The following is a 27,726-nucleotide window of genomic DNA, read 5'->3' as shown; positions in this document are numbered from 1 at the left end:
ATTTGCAGAGTTAGTGGATTTATCGGGGTGGGGGGGGAACTAACCTAACATAGAGGTATAGAGGTGAAGCCCTCAAGGGTTCCGAGTCACACTATTCTGTATTTTATTGGCAGCCTGCATTTGAGCCCCAGCTGCATTTTATGCCTTGGAGAGCGTACTGCTCAGCCCAGAGTTACTGCAGTGAAGCCCTCGATCTAGGCCTGCTTCTTCTGAGCATTCTTTCACTCATGTAAGGAAACGATTCATTAATGTACAGGTTTGTTTTAAAGAGTTTAAGGAATCTTCACAAGTCACAGCCTCTATTATTAACTGGAAGATCAGTATTAAAAAAAATAATCTTTTGTTAATTACACAGATGAGCCATCTACGCACTGAGAAAATGAAAACTAACTACAAGAAGATCATAAATAAAAAATTTATATGGAATTTCAGTAAAAATACCCATAGTATAAATTTGCAAACTTTCATATAAAAGACAATCCTCTATAACATTTCCAAGAAGAAAGCCCACATAACAAGTGTTGCCCAGCACGGGTACAGCATATACAGAGTATTCCAAGACACACATACAAGTTTCACACAAATCTTGAGGACAGGAGGTTTGAAAGGCTGTATGTATTTCTAGCCTCTTTAAAAAGTAACCCGCTGGATTTTTGAATGACTTGCTTTTAAGCATTCACGCTCAGATCCATCAGGGACTGGTTTTCAGAGTGGCACGCATCCCATTTGAAATTTAAATTGGTTCTCAAAAATCTTAAGTCATTTTTGACATACAGCTCTAGTTTACAAGCCTTACAGCCCTATCCTTGATTAATCAAAACATTTTGAACAGTGTTAGCAGCAGCTTCTCCAAGGACATTCTTCTATACTGAGATTGCAAGAACAAAGTTCCATTTTTTTTTTAAATTAATCATAACAGAGGACAGAGATAACAACACTCAGATTGCACAGAAGGTTGATACTGCCTTTTTTTTTGGAAACAGACCAAGTTTAATACTATTGTAATAGCCGAATTAGTACTATACTTGCATGATCCAGTTAAAATGTGTTTTAGTGGAAAAAACCCTCATTCTGGAAGATAACATCACACTCTTACTGCATAGCTAGTGGTCTTTCTGTTAAACACCAATTTAGCCTTTACAGTGTTTGCTACTTATTGTTTGCTACTACAGACAAACATTAGTCAAACTCGAATATCTCCAGTATCACGCTACAATATTTTTCCTACAGATGTTCAGCACAGTTGGAGATATCAATGGCTGCATAGCACCTGTTTTTCTAAAGTCTTAATCACAATTTAGTGATCTTTGTAATCAGATATTCCAATACATGTCAAATACAGTCAAACCCAAGTTAGCATTAATATTCCCTACTTTATTCATGAAAACACAGGAGCAATGACATACATATGTTCAAGAAGCCTTAGAAGCCTAAAATTGCTCATCTCCAGATTCACAAGACAGATCTATGAAGAGATGAACTGCTGTCACTTGCTGCCTGCTTACTTAATCCTTGCTCATCAGAGAATGATCTTACAGTTAGGTCTATTATGATGGAAAATACTCCACTTCATTTTAAATAATCCAAACTTAAGTGACATGCAACAACAGACGAAACGTAAGCAGAGACTTCAGAGAATCACCACAGACAGGAGCTTCTGATCTTTCTCACAGCATCTCATAAACCATGTATTTTGTAGGACAGTGTCATTTGTGGCTTGTGTTTTTGTTTTTTTAAATTCAAAGACACTGTAATGAAATCCAACTCTTGTGAGAACACCTAATTTGTCTAAACATTCAAAAAGCCCAAATACCTCATCTTGAGCTCTGAGAAGAGGTACATCTGACTTTTTAATACTTCATATTCCCAACAGCATACAACAAAGCCACTGTGAGGTATTAAGGACGTTCTGTATCTTTTAAAAGTTAAAACTTCTTTAAACAGCTAAAGATGACTTTAGATGACTGGCTCCACGTTATTACAAAAGTGAAGAGAAATTGCATCAAAATTTAATAGTAACATGCTCCCTCCTACACACTGAGGATCACAAGACCCTATACAGTGTAAAATATCCTCTTTGGTACCTAACCAAAGTCAAGATCGCCCTCAATTTGCGCTGGATACGGTCCCACATATTTTTCAGTGTCTGGTAGTTCTGGATCCATGACTGAGGGGATGTGTCTATTCTTATCTTACGCAAGTTCATGTAACTGAATATACACACCGACTCCTGCTTGTCTCATGTAACATGGTTAAAGTCTTGTTTTTCTTTTAGACTTTTATGAGCTCCTGATGCACAGATAATGAAAAAAGCAAACACAACATGGAAACAACAAATCTGTACTCTGAGCTTTTAGGTGCACAGTTCTTCCCTCCAGACGACAGTGGCCACAAAGTTTTCTTAATTTTTGCACATAAAAGCTTAGCTTGAGTTTGGGATTGGTTTTTTGTGGGTGGTGGGGTTTTTTTGGTTTTTTTTTTTTGGGGGGGGAAGGGGGGTGTGTTTGGGTTTTTTTTGTTTTGTTTTTTTGGGGTTTTGGGGTTGTTTTTTTTTTTAAAAAAAAAGCTGCTACGTACCTCAACTACTACAGAGTTCTGCTGTCTGTGAGCTTCTACAATTGCTCAGTTACATGGGACAACACCCAAATAACACAAGACAACTGTTCTCATTATAGTGCAATGTATATATATTATCAACTGTATGTTTTCACATATGTGAAAGCATATTTACATGGGTCCACTATATGAAATTCAAGCTCCAGACTGAGAACGTTCCTTAAGAAAATTCATATTCAATATATGCAGTGTAATTTTGTTCTTTGCACACAGCTGCAACAGACAAATGCAATGTTTCTACCATATAGTTCCAAGACACAATATGCAACAGGACACAGACAGGAGAAGTTAAGCTTTCTTAGTAAACGTGCTCTTCATGAGCATTTAAAAAACAAAAAACAAAACAACTTTCAACACAAATTGGCCCTATTAATCTCAGTCTCAAAGGAAACCAGCATTTTGCACTTGCAACTTGTCTCTTCTAATGAGACGATTTCATCTCCGATTGCTCTTTATTCTTGAAGAACAAGATGAAATTCATGCATGTTAGGAAGCTTTATGTAATATATGTATTAAAAAAGTCAAGATTAAGACACATCTTATGCACATCACACATCAACAAAATAGGAACATACAGGATCGCACTGTAGGTACTCCTTACCAAAAAAAGCCTTATATATTAACCAAGTCAAAGGAGGGAAATACTGATATCTTTAATGACTCAAGTCTTCTAACCACACCTAATGCTGTCTACCTGGCAAGCCATTTTCACTTTACACAGTTCAATAGACACACCTTTATCTTGATACAAGTAGCAAAACCAAAAGCTTCTCCCCACTACCCACCCGTGCCCCTCTTTTCCTAACGTGCCAATTCCAGTGACAAAAAGTAGAAAAGCAATCAAAGGTAAAACTTTAAGTGCCTCTTCAGTTAATATCACTAAAGTAGTCTGAGTTGGAACTGGCAGAAGCGCACTCTATATGACAAGGGTGTATTGGCAAGAAATATACGACTTACTGACTGCAAAGTGAGTACTTCTTGCTACAATCTCTTGAGGGGAAAGAAAAAAAAAAAGAAGAGAGTCATGCTTTGGCAAAAATCCTCCCTGACCAAAATAATGTCCTTTAAACCTTTTAAAAGTTCAAACATACACTAAATATTTAGCTGCCACTCTTTCTCAGCCTGAGGTTTTCAATTACTCAAACTCCTTGGGTCAAAAAACTCAGCTGACAAGCTTGAGCTGTGCAGCATGCCTCCAAATTACCAAAACCTGAAAAATCTGGGGGTGCACTGTGTGATAAACTTTCAAAACAAACATTAATAAAAACGAAAGAGAAAGGTGCTTCACTTGAAAGTGATAAAAATAAGCCCACCATACACAACATTTTTAATAGAAGACTAGTAAGGTGCCTTCTTTCACTACTGTATCACTTATCTGGTGCTTCTGTGGCATTTGGAAACAATAAATATTCAGATAGAAAAGTCACAGTCCTGCCAAGCTACTGTAAAGAGTTAAAAGTCCTGATCTTGCTTAGGTCAACGCTTAAAGGAACACAAGCATAGATGACCATTTTATAGCCGGTGAACTGACACTCTTACACCCCTTTTCTCTTAGAAGACTTCAAACAGATAAGATATACTTATTTTGATTGTCATGGCTAAAGTTATACAATACAAAGCATACGTGCTTATAAACAAACCCAATGAGGACATATTAGCTTAAAAAAGAGAAGCCTGCTGACAGAGCACAGGTTTTGCGTAAACAGAAATGACAAATCAAGTGTAAGTTTCAGCTTCAGACACAGGGTCTGATACTTCTTTGGTCCAAGTGTACAAAATACACCACTGAAACAACTATAGTCCACTATCAGCCACCTGACTCTTACGCTGTCTTACTGAGCTGTCAGTCTCTGATTCAGCTAAAGGTTGTTCACTTAAGTCTTCCATTTCTTCTTCCCCTGATTCTTTTCCAAGTGCTAAATCCTCCTCTGAGTCATCAGCACTTGAATTTGCCGCATCTTCTCCATCCGAGAGATCTTTTACATCTGCAGCCTCTTCCGCATCATCTGCAGAAAGCTCTGCGGCCTCCTCCGGTTCTTCTAATGCTGCATTCTCCACATTATCTTTTGTAATTGCTTCTTCTAAACAAAAGAAGAGTTTCAATACTGAAGTTAGACTGAATCTCAGAACAACGTCTTTTAAAGTTACATCAGCACGTATGTATTCTAAAATATTCATTAACATTATTATTGAAAACTTGCATGGGACTATTTTCCTTATTTTTCAATTATTTCAAATAAATCTTCAGTAGCATTTATCTCCATTTTCATTTGTTTTTCTCGCATATCAGGCATAGATAGCTTTTATTTTGTTCCACCAAGTTACAAACTAAAGACGGATCAGTTTTACTTGGCTCCTTGAAGAGGCATCATTATCAAACGCATCAGTGGGAAAGTGGTAAGATACTGGTAAGCGCTGTCAGGTAACAGCTGCTGTTGAGTCAACCAGCCAACTGGATAGCATACTGCACAAGTATGCATAGGTGCGTTTTTCTTTTGATAGCAATGAACATCTAAGATTTTGAAGATGGTAATTTTGCACACTTATGAATTCTAAATTTGGCTAAAGTCTTATTGGCAAGTGTCACAGATGCATCTTCATCTTCAACAGCAAACCAATACACACAAATGTACACAATCAGAAAATAAATTTTTAATTACAGTTAAGTTTTGACTGCACTTAATAGCACAAACGTACCAAAAGGCGTTCTGGAGCTTAACACACATCCGGTGCTGACAAGAGACTTTATTTCCTGTGCAAGTTTGTGCCTCCCATGTTCATAGGGAGCAGAATACTATTCAAAAGCCCTCTCACTAAGGATCAGAAAGATGCATGTTTTCTTCTTTTATTTGAAGCAGATGCAACACCTTCCCCTGTCCCCACACCTGCAGTCTCTAGATTCATTTGATTCCCTCTATCTCCTTCTTTCCCCAACCACAAATTACATAGAGAATTTTAGAGGTTCAGAATGTTGCACCTCCTAATGCAATATACAGAGTGCATATTAGGATGTGGAAGTGTCCTGCCAAAGCAAATTCCATTCTATATTTAAGCAACAGGTCTAGTGAACATGCACTTGCATAAAATACACAAACCCCAGTATCTTTCTTCAAGACGTCCTCATTTTAAATGCATTTAGCCTCTTCACAGTTGTGGAAGCTAGAACAAATTACTGTTGGGGTTTTTTTTTTTGGTCTGCTTTGCTGTCCTCCAGGTGGATGCTTTGACATCAATATTTTAGAGCCCAGCATATCAATCCTTGTCAGTGTGACTAAAATGAATACCTGGATTATTGGTTCACATCTAACTTCTTGACATCTAAGAACTTCTTCACAATGGTTCACATCTAAGTTCTCCCTCCTACAAGTGTACATTTAAACCCACAGTATCTTACCCACTTAAGAGTTCTTACCAGATGTTTCAACTCTGTATCTTGACTTGGATGGGCAAAGGCAGTCCGAAATCAAAACCAGTATCTGTGTAGAGGAAAAAAAGGTATTTATTAGCAAACGATCCCAGCAGCCCCTGCGCTATTAAATATTTTCCTACTCATCCTTTTTAGATATACATACAAAAAATTTAGAAAATTATATTATCTTGCTCGGAGATAAGAGCTGTCCTAAGGAGCTAAATAAAAACGCTGAAGAGAAGTGTGTTCTCAGTGTATACCAACCAACATTCTCTGCTTTCTAATCCAAATTTTCTGCCTCCTACTTACCTAAATTTATTCAGTATTGAAACAGCTTGCATCTTAAGAAGAGGCCCAGAACACAGTTGAGGAATTACTTATTTAAAACTTATGAAAGCTTCCTGGTCAAGATTTTCCCTACTTTGGGATGTTATTCAATTCCTACCCCTGACTGCCCAATACACCATGTATACTTCCACCTTTTGTGCTTGATTTTGTCTTCTAGAGGGGTTTTTTGTTGTTCTTATTTAAAGCAGCCTAGTGTAGAACACATACAATCAAAATGCAAGGAAGATATTTGTGTCTCATTGTCAAGAGTAATGCAAAGGAAAGAAAAGAGACAGATGATACCATGTTAAAAGAAATATATTTCAATCATTGAAAAGCTTTTTAGAAAAAGCTGAGAGATTAACTTTACATTTTTTCAGCTTTTTCAGGGTTTTTTTTTAGTGAAGGAGGAAGAAGGAAAGTTTTTTTAAAATCATATTCATTTGCTCCTAGTTATGCTAACTTGATTTGCAGTCATTTGGTGATGAAAATCTACCATCTAGAAAAATGCAGCTGTTTCAATCGTATAATGAAAGACATTTGCTCATATATCCCAATTCTATACACATATTATGTATAAAAATGTGGTTTTGCCTAAATACACACACACTACTTTGAAATCACTTCCCTGTACTGAGAAACATACTCATGCAATTTTTCTTTACTTCACTAACACTAATATTTGGGCTGAAGGGCAGAGATCCAAGTGCCAGAAACAAACTTTACACTTCCTACATGGAATAGCGATTTAGCAGCTAGTTAAACCAGTTATCGGCATAACTGTTTTAAACTGTCTTTGCAGTTGCAGAACATGCTTGTGGACCAAGCAACCAGTCTGAAAGAACTTCTGTTCCCATCTATATCTCCTTTTCCAGCTCAGTTTCTCATCTGATATTGATATTGGAGAGGTCATAGAGCCACATCATTCAAATATTCTGAGAGGAAATAATCCCAACCCCACAGGTAAAGCTACTTTGAACTGTTTCCACTGATGAAACAGCATATGGCTCAGGATATGGTCCTTAACATTCACATATATAGCTAACAGGTTTGTTTGAATAACCTTCCTGATGTTTTGGAGACTGATATATGAATGCACCAGTTCTGGTTAGTAACAAGAGAGGTCAGGTTTTCAATTACTAATGAGAACTCAAACCAAGAGATCACGGGAGAGAAAGAAGTGAAGTCAGATTTTATTAAAACCAAGCTGTAACCACAAAGCTATGCCCTGGAATAGAACAAATCAATTAAACCCCCAAATCTTCAAAGCCTTTCAAAAAACATTTTCATCCTTTCATTTTGAGTAACAGTGCAGCAGCACACTTACATGGCTAACTCCCACAAATACAATCCCACTCCAGCTAATAAAAATCTCTCCACAAAGCCTGTGTTTTTAGGAAGTTGGAGTCTTTACACAATTCTGACCACGCGCATTCAAGCATTAAGTACAAAAGTCTTAGATACAAAAGGCCAATATAAAAATCACTTGTTTAGTGGATGGACTAAACAAGTCTAAGTTGAAGCATGAATTTCATAAAAAGGTTAACTTATTTGAATGAACCAGTCTTAACCTTTACCAGAAGTAGGTAACAACACTAGAGAGTGGATCTGCAGTACTGAATACTTAAGAATTTTAATAGGAGAGAATAGCACAGACTAGACTATTTCAGTTGGAAGGGACCTACACTGATCATCTAGTCCAACTGCCTGACCAATTCAGGGCCGACCAAGTTAAAGCGTGTTATTAAGGGTGTTGTCCAAATGCCTCTTAAACATTGACAGGCTTGAAGCATCGACCACCTCTCTAGGAAGCCTGTTCCAGTGTCTGACCACCGTCTTGGTAAAGAAATGCTTCCTAATGTCCAGTCTAAACCTCCCCTGGCACAGCTCTGAACCATTCCCACGCATCCTATCACTGAATACCAGGGAGAAGAGATACTGAAGTACCTTATTTTAATAATGTATATCTTATCAGTGAAGTTTTGTTTTTGTTGGTTGTTTGTTTTTTTTCCACAAGTCAATGCAAAGCAAAAGTTCTAGGTAACCGAGAAAAAGAAAGTAATATGCTTTCTTACCAAACCCAGGAACAGGCCAATCAATAAGGTAGCTAAGATGAAGATTGCATAAGAAATCCAAACATGAATTCCAAGAGTGCCAGTGAGGTAGCTATGAATTTGCTGGAAATGAGAAGAAGATACTTAGTAACTTCATACCTAACACCACTTATGATTTATACTGCCGTCACTATTACATAAATTAATATCTAATTAAGACCTTTCATTTAACAGTATTTTTACTAAAGTCTTCCCTCTCAAGCCCTAGTCATCCTTAAGAGTCATGCTATAATTCTTTTGAAACCATTAAATCTTGTTTTTCTTTACCAAGTTGTTCACATTAGAAGGCTTTTTAAGCAAAGAATGCACAATTCCTTCTTCCTAAGGTATTCGGCATTAGAGATGCCATGAGTAATCTTACTGTGGATAAATGTATGAGGAAGGCTCAGAGCCTACGGGAAAGTATCACAACTTTCTTGATCCTTACATTCTGTAAGAAGGTGGCAACTGTTGGAGACAGACTATTGGGCTAGACGAACCCACGGCATGAACCTGTGCATCTGTTCTTATGGCCTCTGTTGTAGGAAGGAAACCATACAGTAAAGCATCCCCAATAATGACAGTCTCAGCACTAACAAAAATCTACGAAGCTGAGTATTTAAAAAAGGTAACCTAGAACTTAAACATTTCAGAAACAAAAAAGCAATCAAGTCAGGTTAAAAGCAAGTGTCCTTTTATACCCACTTCACAAGCACATCACCAAGTGACAAAAATGTAACCTCATACAGAGCTTCATCCCCATAATTACATCTGGGAAGCAGAGCGGTAGACAAAGTTGTGCAAGATCCAAATACATACTTAAATTTGGGAACGCATTCATTAACTAAAATTGAGCCATTTAGTTCTTACTCAAGCTCTTCAGTTCTTAAAAGGAGCCACCTTTTCTAAGCAGATACTGAATAAGTGATTTCACTTATAAATTTAAAGAGAATAATCCAAATACGATATTAAGATTTCTTTGAAACTGAAATCTGTTATTCAAACCAACAAATTCAATTCACTGAACCAAGCATCAGAGAGTCAGGTAGTCTGCTAGGAAGTAAGTTATGACATTAGATCTCTTCCAGGAGTATATCCATTACAAAACAAACCACGATCAACATTTACAAAAGTTTAAATATTGAAATTCCAGGGTCTTTTTTTTTTTTTAATGTCAGAACAGCTTCCAACATTTACTAAAGCATATGCAAGGGCAGCACAGCAAGAAGAGTGAGGAAATGTACAGCTCAATTATTCATCAAAGCGGATAGCAAATTAGAGAAAGTTTCTTCCCAGAGCATTTAATCTTTCAGGAAGGAAACTAGACAGAGACAACATCATTACACAGCAACCATGGAAGAGAAATGCCAGAAGGCTATAAAAAGTTAATACTATCCAGTGAAAGAAAGAATCAAAAGATAGCTCACACAGGAAACCTAATAACTGAAAGTTTTGTTTGATTCTGGGTTAGTTAGATGCTTACTGGAAGTGATACAAACTCTGTTCAAACTACTCCATTTATTTTTTGTAGCACATGTTACAATATTAAGACTTTTGCTACAATCAAATACAGTCTCTCCGTCTTGGCTACACTTGGAGATTTTAAGAAAGAGTATGTTTCCTGATCAAAACTGGAAAGGTCTGAAAATTCTCAGCATCTCCATGCTACAGGAAAAACTTTGATAGCTCCCAAATGAAAGTGTCTTGCAATATTTTTAAGCTCAAAGCATACTTCAGTGTACGCTAAGCATTTCTCCTTTACTTCTGATAATTACTCTACTGCCCAAATTTATTGTGCTCCTATGTGAATGGCATTGACAGCTTGAAATCCAGACGCAGAAGTTCTTACTAAAGAGTAAAACTATTACTTGCTCTTCTCCTGTACAATACACTAGATGCAAATGAACTACAGACGAGCATAATACGCAACTCTTAAAATGAACCTGGATATAATCTTTAGGAGTAATATTAAATGAGAGAACCTGGTAGATACTAAATGTATTCCTGACATTTACAACCATTTTTGCAGCAGGTCTCAAAAAACTACTTTATCATGTTAGCACGCTTTGACAGAACAATTTAACTATACCAAGATAATAAGAACAGTAAGTATTTTCAGCATTGATAATCTTTACAATCAAAGTGCCATTTTTGGCATAGTCTATTAGTACTAAAAAATTTATAGTGCAAAGATACTATACCCCCAATGTACAATAAATGTAAGGAAAATTTAACTCTTGTAATAGGGTAATAAAAATATTCAGTTAGGTTTTGACTTCTAAACAGAATATTATTCCAAGCACAAAGAGGAGGTATGGAAAACACTACCACATAGTTACTTACCCTGATCCATCCAGAGAGGTGAAATAGTCCTGCCATGCCATGCATCCTAGAAAACAAAGAAAAGGAAGGAACAGGTTGTAAGACAGATAGGAGTTGAAACACACAGCAAACTGCCCAGAAACCAGAAAAAGAGTCTATCTATGGACTTTCAACACCATTCAGCCCCTAGTAATTGTCAGAAGGAGGTTACTGCAAATAAATATATTTTCTCTGTATTATGTTCATGTAAGCCAGCTCAGTACAAAGCATCGAAACAGTGACTTGAAAGATTACATTTGACCATTATCAAGAAATACCAATTCCACAGCTTAACCCTGTAGAGCCATAGCCACCTTTTCCCCAACTCACAGCAGCATGCAGCCCTGTAGCTCCTTTCCCCATACTAAATATCCTATAGCTCTTCCTCATCCTCAGATGAAAAATAGGGACACCCACTGGATCTTTGACATGAATTTACACATAATAGCTTTAGCCAGAATGAAGTGCAGGGCATTCACATCTCTGGTTCATTTTTTATATCATGCAAGCATTCTACGCTATTTCAAAGCAAATCCAACACTCTGAAAACAAATTCTGATATACTGTATAAGCACTACACTGTTTCCTATTCAATGGAGGACACAAGTCTTCCTTGTAAACAAATAACCAAGAAATTCTTAAAGCTAAAGGCTGCCTGCCCCAAGTAGCCAGAAGTCATGAAGTAAAAACATGCATCTGATTCTAGTACTCAGCAGATATTGAAACTGACACTTACATAATGCTCAGTGGCTGTACTTTTTTCTTTATATATTTCCAAAAATGATATAAACAAACCTTAGTAGGCATGAACAAAAGCGAGTGCAGTAAATAAACTGCTTTTAAAGGTGAGAAACTGGAAAGCAGGCTGTCAACACAGATTGCTTCCACAAAGCCTCCATGTCTAGGGAATAAAGGCCTTTTGTCTCTAAGCTGTCAGCATACCACCCTTAATGAATAATGAGCTATAAAGCACATTCGTCGTTAAGAAAAAAAAGTGTTACATTATAGAAGATGGAGACTTCCATCCTGCTACAGGCTCCACAGCTTCCCATTTTCTCTCCAAAACATAACCTTGAAGATCTTCCAATGTCCGTGAACCTCGGTATCTGCGAAATACTCCATCATTTGCACTACAACCAAAAAATACACATTAACACGGATACCCTTTAAACTGTATCTATGCTAAAAAACCAAAAACCAAAATATCCACGTACATTATAGATTTGACTTGCCTCAGAAAGTGGAACACCTACGCATCATGTAATCCATGATGGAAGGTCTCAGGTTTTTAAACAGCATGAACTTTTGCCATTTATTAAAAATGCTATTTTTCTTAAATAAAAATTCACTCGCACTACAGCAAATACAAAGCACGTGAGGTTAACAACCAAATAATTTTTTGGACACAACTCAGAATTAAAAGTGTGCATATATATGTGTGTGTGTATATATATATATATATGCACGACTCACAATACCATGACTTTATTAAGTGTTCAATATTTAAAGGATGACATCTTTTTGTTGGAGAAGAGATACAGCAAACATCTTTCCTGATCTGTTTTTAACAGTATTCATAACAGAGGAACTTAGTAAAGTCACTTAAACTAAAGAAAAGCCTCAGATGAGGAATTTATCAATACAGTCAAAGCTCTAAACAATAACCTGAACCGAAATCAAAAGTCAGTATTCCTTCATTTCTACCTGCATTTCAGAGTTACAGTTTGAAGCAAGTGACAAATAAGAGTCATCAGCTACATATTGGTGCTGAGTGAACAGATGAAGAATTCTAGCAGTAAGAGAAGCAGTACAACGAACAGTGGAAAATTTCTGTACTGTTTTACATGCAACCTATGTAGTCAATTATTCAAATTAGAAATTTCAGTGACGCTTATATAAGGTCACGTGTGCCTGCTCACATACGGTCAGGTTTCTAGAAGCCAATAGTGCAAACTTGCACCAATTTTTACAAATGCTATTGAATGTCGTTTCCAGACTGAAAAAGCATTACTTTTATCTGGGTCCAAAACTGTTTGTAGGAGAACCTTCCACCATAACTTAAAAATACATACTTTATGTTCATTAAGTGCATTGAGCTCCTGAGAAATGTTTTAGAGATTGACAAAAGTGAAATAAGCCAGTTGTTCATTACATCTTCCATGCTCAAACAGGACAGGAAAAAAGAATACGTACTGAAACAGACAACTGTTTCTAGTATGACACACTTACTGGTAAATTGTAGGAAGTGTTGTGACAAAGAAACGACCACTCAAGCCTAGAAAGGGAGGAAAACAAACACATCAAATGGTCAAATAAAACTGAAATTTCTCAGCATTCTCATTTATCTATAAATACCTACAGATCTGTATTTGTAGAATAGAAAGCAGCCGACTGCATAGCTTTTACCACTGTCTTGTAAAAACAGGTTTACAGTTTGCTGCAGAAATGCTACAAACAGTAATAGATACAAAATACTGTTGACAAATTAGTGAAACATGCTTACCTTGAAGAATGTTTACTACACAGTAATTTTTCTAGTGGATTTCACTAATCAATATTTGCGCACAGCTGAAGTTTTTGACCAGACCAGCAGTGTGCCCCTCCAACCAAGAGAAAGAAGAGTCACACAAATGCATCCATATTCCAGGATGCTTTGTGCTTGTGTCTGTGCGTAGTCTCATCCAGATGACCTTTGTTTCATCTAGAAAGTTGGGCCACTAACAACAATAGCAATGACAACAATGGCTTACAAACTCTGGCCCCTGATTTTAATTCATCCTCTAGCTGATTTTAAATGGTTTAGAGCCGCACATTTCAGATCTCAGCTACTTCAAGTCATGAAATAAATTAATCTTTATATTTGCTTGTTTGCTGCTTCCAAATAATCCACATACACTGCACAACCAGTCTGTTCTTATATCCTGTAGGAAGGTTCAATCTCTCTCAAACATGACTGTAGCAAGACAATTTCTAGGTTCTTATCCTTCCTTCCCATACATCATTCCTCTCCAGGTAAATACAAATGGTATGCTAACAGATTGATAATAAAGCTTGGGATGTCTCAGCATTCTGTTCTGTAAAATATTGCAAGTTTAAGCCACAAGAATCATTTTTAACATCATCTAGAAGGGTGGGTCACGTCAGCATTTTGAGCATCAGACGTACCAGAGAAGAAAGGACAAAGAAAGTTTGAAGTAGGCTTTCAAAAGGCTGACTGAAGTTGATCCCCATACTGCAAGTGGGTGTTTCACTGACTGGCAAATACATAGTATTCTTTTTACAAGCACCACCCTAGACAGTGACAACATAATGCAACTCATAGGACAGAAAAATTATCCAAATCATCGAAAAGCAGCTTGTGGGGGACAAGGCGTTTGGAGTTCTCTGGCCTTCCACTCAGTACTGCTACAGAGTAATAGGTGCAAGTGCTTCCAGCTTCACTGCCATGTTAGGTACACCATGGAAGATCTCCCAGTGTATGGCTTAATTGCAAAAGAGTCACCTGTGAAGCGTAAAGGTCCCAAACATCTCATAAGCAGGCTGTCTGTATGACTCAACTAGCTAAGCTGTCAGGTGAAGACATCACTCCCCTCTGCTTCCAAATCTGAGGAAAAGTCAGGGCTACTTGACACTACCACCTCCTGACAACTACAAAAACCTGCAAGTGAGATAAAGAACTCACCTTAGTGCTTAGTAATATTATTCACTGTTCAACACATCCAACTTAAAGACTGCAGAAATGAAAAACATGCTACTAATGCAGATGCAGTCTGTTTTGGAAAAAAAAATACAGCAGACTTCAGAGATCATCAACCCCTAGATATGCAGTCTAACTCCATTAGTAAGGGCTATCTAACTCCATTAGTAATGGCTACAGTCATATAACGTACCACTGTGAAGAGCACAAATCAGTTATTTAGCTTTTCCTTTTATAAAGTTCTGTGAAAATCCTTTGGGAAACTAAGTCCTTATTCAGCTTTCAGTAAAGCAAACATCTTTTGGCACCAGGAAGTTTGCCACGGAAAAGTATCGTAGCAACAGAGTTTCTGCCTTTGGAGACAAAGATGAGCCATGTTGAACTAAGCCAGGTATTTTTAAAAGTTTCAGTAGTATGTTTTTCCTAGTGTGAATTCCCCTATGGAATAGGCAAAAAAGCGTTGAGTTTTTTTGTTGTTTGGGGTTTTGGGTTTTTGTTGTGGGGTTTTTTTGTTTGTTTGTTTTTTTTTTTTTTTTTAAGATGTTTAAATCAAACCAAGTGCAAGCATCTTTAAAAGTTCCAAAAAGGAATTCTTCATTTCAATTTTTCAGCTTTCTGCCTTTATTGCTATGAGGCAGGGTGGTGGAAAACTTTATAAAACAGCTAAAAGCTGTGCCAGCACAGGGAGATATAACTTAAACAAAAACACAAGTGTAACAGTAGAATTAATCAAGCAGAACGCACAGCTGTACAAGAAAAACTAGGTGGAGAGCCATAAAGAACATATGAAGCTTAAGAGCAGAGAAAGTCATGGGAACCCAGAAAGACTCTCTGAAGTTCCTACAAATGCTAGTCAGGCAAACAGAAAACAGAATAGCTAGCTTAAATCCCTCTTAGTAGCCTATCCTAGAGGAAGTACCAATGGTCTCAGAATGAACAATGAAATCTATAAAATATAAAATCTGTTGCCAAAATGCATCTAAGCATCCCCAAAACTTTGGTTGGAAGTTTTGTTGCTTATCTAAGGCACCTCCTTAGACAGTAAAACCAGATGTGAGCCAGCTACAAAGAGCTAAGAACAGACAGTAAATTGTTTTGGTGTGTGTTTAATACAAACTTGAACTGGCTAATAGTTTAACTTGAAATACAGTTTAGCATCTGTCTGTTTACAAATCAAAAATTGACATAGATCCATTATGAAGTCAACAGCTAATCAAGAATAGGAAAAAAACTTTAGTATTTGCACACACCACACCCCCCCCAAATACACAGAGAATACAGGTACCATCTAAAAATATAGCTGCTTTCATCAAACAACTACTCGAAGATTACAGAAGATCCAAGAAGTCTTGTTTTAAAACACAGGTAAACATTGTGATTGGGAGCTTAAGAAAGGTACCACAAATATACAGAACTTTGAGATCCAGAAGTATCTCCATTACTTGCTCTTGAAATACTGAATGTTTCAATAGAAGAGATAAGGAAAGAATAGGCACTTTAAGACTAGTACATCAAGTGACTGAAATATGCTGTAAATCCATTAGGGCTCTGGTGGATTTATTCTTTGGGCATCTGCTGTAATTAAGTACCATGAATGGCAACTTTCTCCTGCAGGTTTTGGAAGTGCAATTTTACGCAACTCGGCACTCATCTAGTGGTTTTCCCCTAATTTAACGCATTTTGACTACTTTCAATTTGATGAAGGGGTTACATAACCAAAGCTAATTAAGGTAGCACTGTGCAAGCAAGAACAGGAGATAGAGCACTTAAGTACACCAACCGAAAGGCTGAAGCATAAGCCTATACTAAAAATACCTCAATAACTTTGGAAAGCTTCCAAAGGAGCTCATACATCACATCAGCACCAAAGGTCAAATACGTAATAAATCTTTGTTTTCCAGTCTGAGTATTCACTAGGTTCAGAAGCAGCTACAGTTTTCATGCTTTGTGCTGAACTGGATATTGTAGACATATTACACATGCTTTGGTACAAATTCATCACTTTGGGTCAATCCTTCAACTTGCAGAAGTCAAACATCCTCAGAGGTCAAGACTCTCAGCAACATTAGAAATTCAAATATTTAAGAAACTTCTGGTTAAAAGTCACATCCAATGTCTTAAGAATCTAGCATCACTCAGCAGTCAGAAAAATTTAGACCAAAAGAAAGCATCAAGTACCTGACCCCTTCAGGTCCCAACACTGCCATTCAGGTTTTTTACCAGGAAGAATAATTCCTGCAACATCTCAAGTATTTTATTTTTACAGCCTCACTTCTGAAAGTGCATTTAAGTTAGTCGGATCCAAAGGCCACAATCAAGATTGAAATCTTTTTATTTGAACACTGCATAAGCAAAAGAATCCCTGTAACTGGGAGAAAATAGCAGGATAGAATTATGATGGATCCCCATTTGCAGCCTTAACTCCACAGTAACCATTACTTTGTTAATATGAAGAAGTTGGCTTTAAGTTTACATCTACGAGAATAATTTTAATATTCAAACTCATCTGTTTAATAAACTGTTAATGATTACTATATGCACTAAAGGAGAGCCCCACATCGGCAGCTTTTTGGCATAAGAGTTTTTGTATACTTCTAAACTTTTAACAAAACATTAACCTACACAAGGTCTAGAACAGCTGGCATTTTCTTGTGAGCCTAAATTGCCGCATCCGAGACCACAGTTTAATTCTGGTATCTGAAATACCAGAATTAATACAGTATCTGCTGTATCTGAGACCTGCTGTTAATTTGATAAAGCTAACTTGTTCAGCATGTTTTCAACCAACAAAATGGACACATTTTCCACACACTTTGTAAGGCAAAAAAACCCATAAAGCTTAGCCTTTTTATTCTAGCAACATCTCTGCCTAACACTGTCAGACTTTTGATACTGCTCATAAAAATCTTTTATCCCCTCAAAGCCAAAACAAGCATGAAGCATTCCCAAGAGATGCAGAGGTTTAAACAATATTGGTACCGCTTACACAAACACACATTCAAAACTTTGAAGGGAGTCACTAAAGGAATAAATAAGATTGTATTCATGGTTTAAAGCAGTACTGTACTTTAAAGCACTACTACAATTAAACAAGACAATAAGCCAGCACCATCATGGAAACAGCTAAGAAATTAAAGCAGGCTCACACTGTGGTAATGCTACCACACCCTGAAACGCTCGGTAACTGGAAGCCACAGAACTGGATTCTTCTGCAGACAGTTTGGAGGAGAGAGGAATGAGACAGGCAACAGCTTTCAGTGAAGTAGATTAAAAGAGAGAATAAGCCCCTTTTAATACAGTATTAAGCCAGATCACTCCCCCAATTCTTTAATCCTTCAAACTGAGTGTATAAAGTTAGGCTCACAGATATGAACTACATGGAGAAACAAAATGTTGATAACGTTATTTTGATTTACAAACCTCTTTTCTGACTTGGCTAGTATCCCAGGTACTCCAGTAAAATAAAGCACACTCCCAGATACTAAGTGGTATTTACAATGAATAATTCTTTTTATTAAAACAGTCTATTTCATACTATACCTGGTTCTTGAGTGACATCCACCTTTCCCACAGTAATATCTAGACGTTCGCTTTCCTTTGCGAAACTCTCCCACGTCAATTCAATCTGTTGACAAGCTGGACACCAAGGAGCATAGCTAAAGGGGGAAGACAGGTTAAATATTTTAATATTCTTACACTTACAGACATTCAAATTGATTTACCATACAGAGAAAATACAAACACATCAATCATAAAGGAAAAAAACCTACACTTTTTCTTAATCAAGTCTACTGAATAAGACAATCAAGTAGGTTTTTTTATCAATCCCTACGTTCCTCCTGCTGTTACTAAAACAAAAACAAATCTCCACAGATTTGAGAAATTCATACCCAAACCCCTCACCAGTTGTGATTTATTCTATTTACATATGAAATAAATCAATTTCCATGGCAGCTATCTGAATTATTGAAGCCAGGCTGTCCTCTGAAGCAGTATCCTTCAATGTAACATTTTGTATTGATTTCCCACACCTCAGAACTTCTAGAAATTACATTTGCCTTAGCCCGCTCCTCAATACATCAAAGTATGCCCTTTTTGATAGCATTCTTTAGAGATTTAAAAAGAGTGCACATCAAATTCCTACTGCTCATACTGATTGTCTTTCTCAAGTCTTGTCTTTTCCCAGGATTAATTTCAGCAAAATAAGAAAGCGTGTTTCAAGAGCTGAGTTTTCTATACTACCAATTGGAATAATCAAACCAAGTTTGCAGTTGTTATTGTTAATATCAACATAGAGACAAAACAGCTAATATGAAAGGATAATACCAGATAACGCTTAAATGCTGATAAAACCCCATCTGCCATCTTTATGTATTTTACCCTAACTTGGTTGACAAACTGTGTCAAACTTGTGCAGCTTGCAATGGTCTGTCATACACACAATTAAGGTAACACAGAACAGCTAGGTATAGCGTGTAACTGCACCCTGGCAATTGCCCATACACATACTTATCCTTTTACAAATAAAAAGGGACCTTTACATGGTTTAACCTAATTTATTGGGGGGGTGGGGGTGAAAATGTATATATGCAGGTTTCTGATAGCAAAAGCAGTGGGTCTAGATAAACACTACTTCTCACCGTACTCCATATATGCTATCAAGCTCCTTGTCCGTTGTTAACAATGGAAACAAATTTCTTCAAGGGCAGAGTCCAACATCCTTAATAGTCCACACAACCACTACACTCTAACTGGGAACCTCTAGAAGGTTCCCTTACTCCTTCAGTTTGTCTGCCAGTACTACTAGCTGACCTAAAGAGTGGCACTTCCTATTCTCTGGCTGTCTTCTGATCAGGAATGCTTACTTTCTTAGTGGCTGCGGACAGAGATCTCCCCAGCCGCCCACAGATGTTTCACATAAATAAGACTGAACCTAAGGTAGGTAATTTGTCACAGAAGAGGTAGAATCAAATTTACTCTGAGGGCTTCGTGGTAGTTTTGAAACCTAAGAATTTAAAAAAAGGAAATCTTGTCATTTGGAAGTTAAAAGGATATAGTTTAAAAATGTGTTGTATTTAACTGTACTAGAAATTTATGATTCTAAGTATGAAAGCCAATACCTTGGGTTTTTTGAATCAACATCATTCTGTGCAAGAGCATCTGAAAAAAGTACATAAATCTTATCCTGCCAAGAAACAGCCCCTCAGTATCTTTTAAAAAGATGCTGGAAACAAGTCTCACATGCAGTGCTGTTTTCCATTGTGCTGCTGGGCTATAGAGGCGTTTTAATAATAGTTTGACAGATACTGTACTTTACAAACAGTATTATTACAGTAGCTTGATTGATAAGCAAGAAACTGCATACACCCATCAGATAATGCTGCTGATGTTGCTCTAAAATTAAGGGCAGAAGTTGGAATGTTTTCTAAACCCAGCTTCTCTAGATGTGTCAAATTCATGCCATGAGGTTTTCAAGATTAATACACCCTTTAGCCTGTTTAAGGTACTAGCTGATCTTGAAATAGAAATTGGGGCCCTATCAACATTTATGTTTACATTTGACATTCATGAGCATTTCTTCTAAATGAAGTTAAGTGGAATATTCAACACACATGGCTAATATTCATATGATTATAAATATTTTCTTTAGCTCAAAGCAGCATTAAAATCCACCTGTATCACAGTCTGGTAGTGACAGAACAGAACATAACAATGAACTTCACAATAAGCCTTAGTTGTTGGCTTCCTAGTTTTTATTACCAATATTGGATTCGGTATGGCAACAGGCACTTAACAATGCTACAAGATCCAGCCACTCAAGCTGAACATTGTCACAATCAGGATTAAAATATTTGCTTTACATTCCTGAAATTACACGTCCAATTTTTGCCAGCCAGGAAACACCCTGTCCCCACGTATACAAGATAGAACTTGCAATCGACATCAGATTTTTGCAGGAGTTATCACTGCTGTTTACTTCAACATCCTCGCTTTTCTGAAGCCTTAATGTCTGCACTTGTTATATAGCATTTGAAGCACTAAGAAATTCAGGAGTGCCTCCTGGAAATAAAAACATTCTACTGCCAAAGCTTTATCGGGTCTCCCTCTCAGTCTTAAAGTACCTCCCCTTACACTTTCTCTTTTTGGTAAGACACAGAAGAGTAAAATACTTCACACTTAGGTCACCTTTATCAAGTTTCAAAAAACTTTTTGCACCCTGAGGAACTGAAGCTTAAGGAGGTACTTTATTTCAGCGTAGGCTTCTAATTAATCCTTTAGAACTGTGGCCGATTCGTATTTCTACAGGAGTCATGGTACAACTACCATTCTTGTATTCCCCAGAAAAAAATCCGTAGGAGCAGGAAAGCACATCCGTGTGTGTGTTGTGGAACCAGCCTTCATTACTTTTCATCAAGTCACAAGATGCAAGACCAGGTCACTTACAAAAGCAGATGTAACCAAATTTATTCTGCCATACTCCACAGACAGACTAGAAGATAATTAGCACCTCAACAGCACCAAATTTAGGGCTGTTACTCCTCTAGCTTCTCCCTTTGCCCAAGGGGGTACCTTTAGCTGTTAACTTGTTTGCCCTGTGCCCTATGCCCTACAAGTGTGCCAAGAAAACAGCACTAAGTTCTTTGCAATTTAAAAATCCAAGTCCACTGGAATTTAAATCAAGACCTGGGCACTTGGTTAAGGAAAGAGTTTTCAGTAGTCTGTTACACATTAAAAAGCAATTGACTGATCTCCACCATTTAAAAATCAGATTGAATACACCACATACCTATAAATTACACATTGCCAAGTTACTCACTGCAAGCAGGTATCGCACATTTCTCAACATACACCTCATTTGTGGCGTTACCAGGCCTCGTACATAGCACAAAGCTTTACAACTGAAATATCCTCAGGCACTCTCTACCCTCCATAAATGAGGCAACTAATATTTATCTACTGGTCAGGTCCATTGGAAGAACAATTGACTTAAGTGGATTAAAATCACTACTTCAAAGTAGCCAGGTGTTTTCCAGTTGCTACTCCAATCCATTACAATACCTGAAGATTTTTCAGAGGGCATAAAGCAAGCAGTCCAAAAGCAAAATTTTAAGCTTTTAAAAAAAACTCAAAAGCAAAGTCTGGTCTATCTCTGATCTAAAGCATAAAAGACCAAGCTTTGGCTTTCGAATACCAGCAACTTCACTGATGGCTGCAATACAAAAGAAAAAAACAAAAGAAAACAAGTTAAAACCAGTTTGAGCAAAAGTGCCATTCAGTCATATCACTACAGAGTTGATTGGTAAACAAAGAATGACTTTACTAAGATTTACTGACACACAGTTTCCAACTCCAAGTCACTAATCTCTCTTCTTGTAACTGCTTGGCTAGGGAATTCACCAATTCACTCATTTTCAAATGAATGTAACCGACTCCTTTTGTCTGCTTTTTGACTACCATTATCAGTAACTATCAGTGTTGAACAGATGTAACCCCAAATACCATTCTACACTTTGCTCTGATAGCAACTTCAGGAAGTTGCAAGAATCTAGGAACAAAGGAAAAACAGCTTACACATACAGGCAGGAGAGGATTTGCTGAAGGGAAAACAGCGAAATAGGCAAGATGAAAGTTTCCCCGTTTAGTCTAGCTTTTTTTTCAATTCAAAACACAACTTTTATAAAAGGTACTGCTTACAGTAAACCAAGCTATTTGCTGGATTTCAGATGGGGAGTACTGTTAGAGGTGCAAATGTTGAGACAGTACCTAATAGAATGGTAAAAACAGTATCAGAATGAAATCATTATTACTTTTATTTAAGTAGTTTTGCCTTAATGCTACAGAGTTCATAAGCATACAAAAAAAAACCCCAAGACAGTGCCTGATGTCTTTGGGTGTTATCTTAAGACTATAATTTGATTTGTTCTTGTTCCTAAATACAGATAGGTCTTGAGGCAGAATAGGCCTTGTCGTAATTTCAACAAAAGATAAGCTTCAGGAAGTCAACTGTATGGTTTTAGTCTACTTTTCAAGTGAGCAGGTGGTAGCCAAAGATACAAAAGTTACTCCCTGTAATCTACCAATACCTGTATCACAATAGTACAGGCTCTGGAAGCTGACAAGAAGTTTCCTCCAATGTACCAAAACCCCTTCAAAACAGACAAGACCTCCCAGCCCAAAAACAGTTGCTCCACAACAGTTAAACAGGTTTTTTTTTACAAATTGCCGAAGCCCTAGCTATCTCAAAGAGCAAACAAAGGAGGTTTCTTTCCTGGATTCGCCTGCCAAGCTTCACTCAAATGCCTTAAATCACAGACAGGTCTGCTGAAGTGACAATACACCGAGGCACTGTTCTGGGGAATTCGTTTCAGGGTGCAAGCTCAACCTTATGAATTCCCATTCTGCTGTATCTACTTCGGTAACCCAACATGCCTATCTTTTCCAATAATACCTGAATAAAGGGGAAAAGTAACTGCACACCATTGTGGTGTGATGCACTAGAAGCCAAACAAACTGTATTCTCTAAGATAACATTTCAAGTGCTACTTTCCACTTGTTCTACAGCTCAGTAATGAAATGCATTTTAAACTTCCAAGAACAAGATGAGAAGCAAAGCAGGGTATATAGTAATTATTCAGCTCTCTAGTTTCAAAAACAAGAAAAGGAAGAGAGTGCTATCTGCAATTAAGAAAAAAAAAGACCCCAAAACTTTCCATTCACAAGCAATTCTTTTTTAAAGATGGAGAATGGATTTTTAAAAGGTAAAGCCAATCAATCACTGAAAAATGATCTGAAATATTCCAGAACTTGAGCAGATTAGCTTCTATCATTCCAGATGTTTTTGTCCCCTTCTATAATAGTAAAGCATCTGCTGCCAAGGATATTTCAGTTTCACATCTTATCAGTTTCTGTTCAGCCAATGTATGGCACAGTAATCAGCCACCTGTTTGGTTCTTTAATAAGAGTCCATAGATAATTTGGTCACTTCCTCTGAAGTCAGTCAGGAAGGCTGCAGAAACTTCAGAACTTGATTTCATTCCCCCTTGCTTTTGGGTTGGTTTTTTGGGTTTTGGGTTGGTTTTTTTGTTTTTTTTGGGGGTTTTTTTTGGGTTTTTTTTGAAGAATAGGACAAAGAAAAGCCTGGATACTAAAATCAAGAGGAAGTAAGAGACTATACTTTCATAAGTGACAGAAAATTCCCAATCTTATTGAACTCTCAATCTAAGTTACAGTCATTGTTAAATCATTTATGGAAATCTTCAGGAGTTCATTTACACAAAGGGTTTCAAACCAACTGTTTAAAAGCATTAAACCATGTAAATACCAAAATATTCAGCTAGATTTTTAGCACACTCCCTTGAAACTACAGACAAAAGTGCTAGTGGGAGGACTGAACCCTTGTGATAATGTGGCCTACTAGATGATGTTTAATGATAAATGATAATGATAAAATAAAGTACAGGCCTATGCTATGGGCATGATAAGCTAGCCTTGAAAACATGACTATTAGTTACACTATTCTCCTGATTTTCACCTGGCTAGAATTAAAATAGAAAATTAAGACATTGGGTTTTAGGTACACACAGCACTAAGTCTGTGCTGAAACAAATGGGAACCAAAACATTTAACATGCTGTTAAATGGACCTAAACTAGAGATTTTCCCAATGGGCAAGTTCCTAAAGTACTCCAGGTGCAACAGGAGCATATTAAATAGTTTAATTTGTAACCAGAGGGATAAAGACAAGTTTATTATTTGGGGGGGGGGATGTGGGGTGCGCATGTGTCTGTGTTTGTTTTAATCTACTTCAAAGAGAGGAGGATGTTAAATTAAGATCAATCAAGCTTGGAACAAGCTATGTTTACAAATGCAAGATACACTTTTAAATAAACAGACCAGAAATTAGTTTTCTATATTCCTAACAGATACGATATTAAAAATAAAGACCAAAAAAAAGTTCCTCATATTAACAAATCATTATCTTGCAGCTACAGACTAGGAATAAGTCAATAAGGAAACCTTTTATAAATTCATTCCAGCTTCACACTTGCAGCACTTCAGCGAGGATCTGTGTGCTGCGATAGTAACAGTAAGCAAAAAGTGTTGCAATGTCTTTCAGAGCCACAAAGTTATCAAGAACATTTTTATCAATGAAATGCAGCAGTGCTTCCAGTTGCTTGCATTTTTGCCAGCTATGAATTACCAAATATCTACAAAAAGTCAGCCAAGTACACACACTGCAGCTAGGAGGGATGAAGGAAGAAAAATCCTATTTCCACGACAAATCCCACACACAAGTAATTTCTGACTTAGTTTTCTCTATTGGTGCACCCAAGAACAACAAAAAAGTGGTAGCATACAGTAATTCGCCTACACTACTTTCACAAATAGAAAAACTGACATTAAACAGAAGTAGTAGCACCCATTCCTACCAGGGCAGAAGGCTCAAGCCGGCAATCTAGAGCAGGTGACCAAAATAAATATTTTTTTCACAGAGATCCTATAACAACTTTTACATTAAAAAAAAATAAAAATAAGTACTGCTTGGAAAACAAAGGTCTCAAACAAACAGGAGGTTCTTCAAGCAAATGAGGTTTTGATGAACGATATTACAGCCTTGCCAACAGACCTACCCCACAGCATGGAAGGAATCAACGAACTGACACACAGGACTCCTGTCTGGACCACCAGCTCTAAACTAGAAAACAGTCAGTAGAAGCCAAAACCCATCAGCATGAAAACAGCTGCAGTAATCATAAGAAATCAATACTAGATCTCAAACTCCTGTTTAGACATGATTGGGAATCTCAAACTCTCACTAATTCAACAACAGCAGCATTGAGTTAGCATCCTCAAAAGAGCAAAGGTTCCTTCTCAGTTAGGAGAAAAGCAGAAAGCACTAGAAATGTACCACAAAGTAGCACGGAAAACCAAAGATCTTTCACACATCGAACGCTGTACATAAACCAAAAATAAGTCTAATTTAAGCCGTGTAGCAACATGTACCACATTCAGCTAGCACTAAAGCTAACTTTGCCACCATCGCTATTGTCAGCTACCTGTCACTCCAAACCAGAGTGCAATGTTTCAAGTGGAGTAAAGACTCACAAAGCATTTTAACTGTTGTCTATCCCAACCACTTCTGATTTCAGTCAGTTCCTCTATTCCTTCTTCTTCAGGGGCATGCACCAGTAGTTATTTAAATATTTCTCTTAGAAATAAAAACTTTGAGTCACCATGAATAACCTTTTTCCTCCATAAGATTCACCAACTCACATACGAATAGGTAACTTTCATACAATAGCTTCCACATAGGACTTGCATGTCAGAAGTGGAAAAATTTCAAAAATAAGTTTATTTTCTCCCACTCCGAGGTCATCTCTTCCCCCACCTGTTAGAACAAAATAAATGAAAAGGGAAGAAAAAGAGACTCAAAATCAAACCCAAATCCTTAGTCACAACAGTGGGCATCCCTGGGTCTCTCGATCAGCTATTTCAGGATTGTTCCCATCTATTCGCTGATTAACACCAGGTGTCCCAGGAGAATCCTGAGCAGTAAGGCCCTAGGGGAAGGGACAGTCACTCCCCCTAATAAGAGACTGCAGATAACTCAAGTTCAATACTAAAACAAAACTTAAAGCAGCTGGATATGTATTTATGAGGGAGCATGAGTTCAGCTGTCAATAGGCAACCTAGTCTGTTTCACAGGCTACTCAGTCTGTTTCAAACTGTTCAAACTCAAGCACACATACCACAACAAAATCCTATTTCATAGCCACACATGTGAGCAGACAGCCTATTTAAAGTACTTCTTTTTTTAAACTGCTCTCTTAAAAAAAAAACCCTCAAGTTCCTTTTCGCCCTTCTAAATACAAGCAGGTGAGCTGGCCTTTAAGCATAAAATGTCATGTGCATTTCAAGAACAGTATCATGTCACAAGTGAAGCCATGACACCGCTACAGTTAGCTAGAAGCACTTAAAACCCTAGCCGGCAATAGGCAAACCTCTCTGGCAGTCACCAGGATAAAGCAACAGCGGCACTGAGAAGTTAATGAAATCTGATGCATCTCCCTTGAGCAACAAGAACTTTAGAGCAAGGCGGCTAGAAGTGAGGGCGTACCGGGATATTATGTAACACCATTTTGGAAGCCTCCTCCTGCTAAATATTCCCTACCAAATTCAGCCTTCCTAGCTTGCACAGAATCCAGTGAAAGCCCCAAATGGGTAAGCAATGCAAGGTGCAGTGCCTGACACTGTTCCCCAGCAGGCAGCTGTCTCGAGTAACACCGCTGAAATGTGATCTATGAAACGTGCCCAGATTAACCTTGGGGCACTCCGGCACTCCATGCCCGCCCCAGACCAGAACCTGAAGGAAAGCCATCTCCATCAGATCATCTCGAATTAAGCTGAGCCTGTGCCTGCAGGCGCAGGGCCAACAACGCCTGGTGGAAGAGGGGATCGCGGGCATTAGGTGTCCCTGCATGGACGCGGCCCGGCCGCTGCCTCCCGTGCCCCCCCTCCCCGGGCCAGCCATTGCAGGGGCGGGGAAGGTGCGCGGCTGCTCCCCCACTTCCCTTCGCGGGGTGGGAAGGCCGGCACCGCCCGGCCCTTCTCCCCCCCAACCACCACCACCACCAGGGCAGGCGTTACCGGCCATGCTCGCTCCGCGGGGCAGGCGCCGAGCAGAGGCAGGCAGGCCGGCCGCCCTCACAGGGCAGCCCCCCCTCAGGCCGCCCCCCCTCCCCGGCACGGTGCCTCTGAGGCGAGCGGGAAAAGCGGCCGTTACTCACAACTCCAACATCCACTGGCCCTGCAACACCAGACTCCAGTTGGAGCCGCCCAACACCTGCACGCGGCTCCGCGGCTCGCCGGGACTGCCCGCCCGGGAGGAGGAGGAGGAAGAGACGGCGGCGGCAGGACCCAGCACCGCCGGGAGGAGCAGAGCGGCCGCGGCGCAGAGCAGCCGCCGCCCGGCCCAGCGGCGCGCCGCCATGTTCAACCCGCCCGCCCCAGGAAGTGAGGGCGCCAGCGGCCGCCGCGGGGGCGGGGCCTGCGCGGGCGCGAGGGAGCGCGCGGCGCGGCCGTTGGGCCGGAGGCGTTGGGCGGGAGCCCGCTGAGGCGGGCTGCGCCGGGACCGGCGGAGTTCCCTTCCCCTCACGGGGGAAGGCCCCGTTGTCACAGGCGCGGGGGAAGTCTCAAGCCCGAGCTCCAGCTCCAAGCAGGGCC

General features: G+C 38.6%; 1 protein-coding gene across 1 annotated transcript; it reads right to left on the bottom strand.

Moving 5' to 3' along the window:
- Positions 1-401: 401 nt before the first annotated feature.
- Positions 402-27,523, bottom strand: TMX4 (thioredoxin related transmembrane protein 4). The gene is made up of 8 exons (XM_072857463.1): positions 27,291-27,523; positions 18,044-18,159; positions 13,036-13,081; positions 11,808-11,936; positions 10,789-10,834; positions 8,428-8,529; positions 6,029-6,092; positions 402-4,697 (listed from the first exon to the last, which is right to left on the bottom strand). The coding sequence occupies exons 1-8, from the start codon at positions 27,491-27,493 to the stop codon at positions 4,411-4,413; spliced, it is 993 nt and encodes a 330-aa protein (XP_072713564.1). The 5' UTR covers positions 27,494-27,523; the 3' UTR covers positions 402-4,410.
- Positions 27,524-27,726: the final 203 nt, after the last annotated feature.

The sequence above is a fragment of the Ciconia boyciana genome, chromosome 3, assembly GCF_034638445.1.
Source record: "Ciconia boyciana chromosome 3, ASM3463844v1, whole genome shotgun sequence".
Taxonomy (NCBI): domain Eukaryota; kingdom Metazoa; phylum Chordata; class Aves; order Ciconiiformes; family Ciconiidae; genus Ciconia; species Ciconia boyciana.
This window is presented reverse-complemented; position numbering and strand designations above follow the sequence as displayed.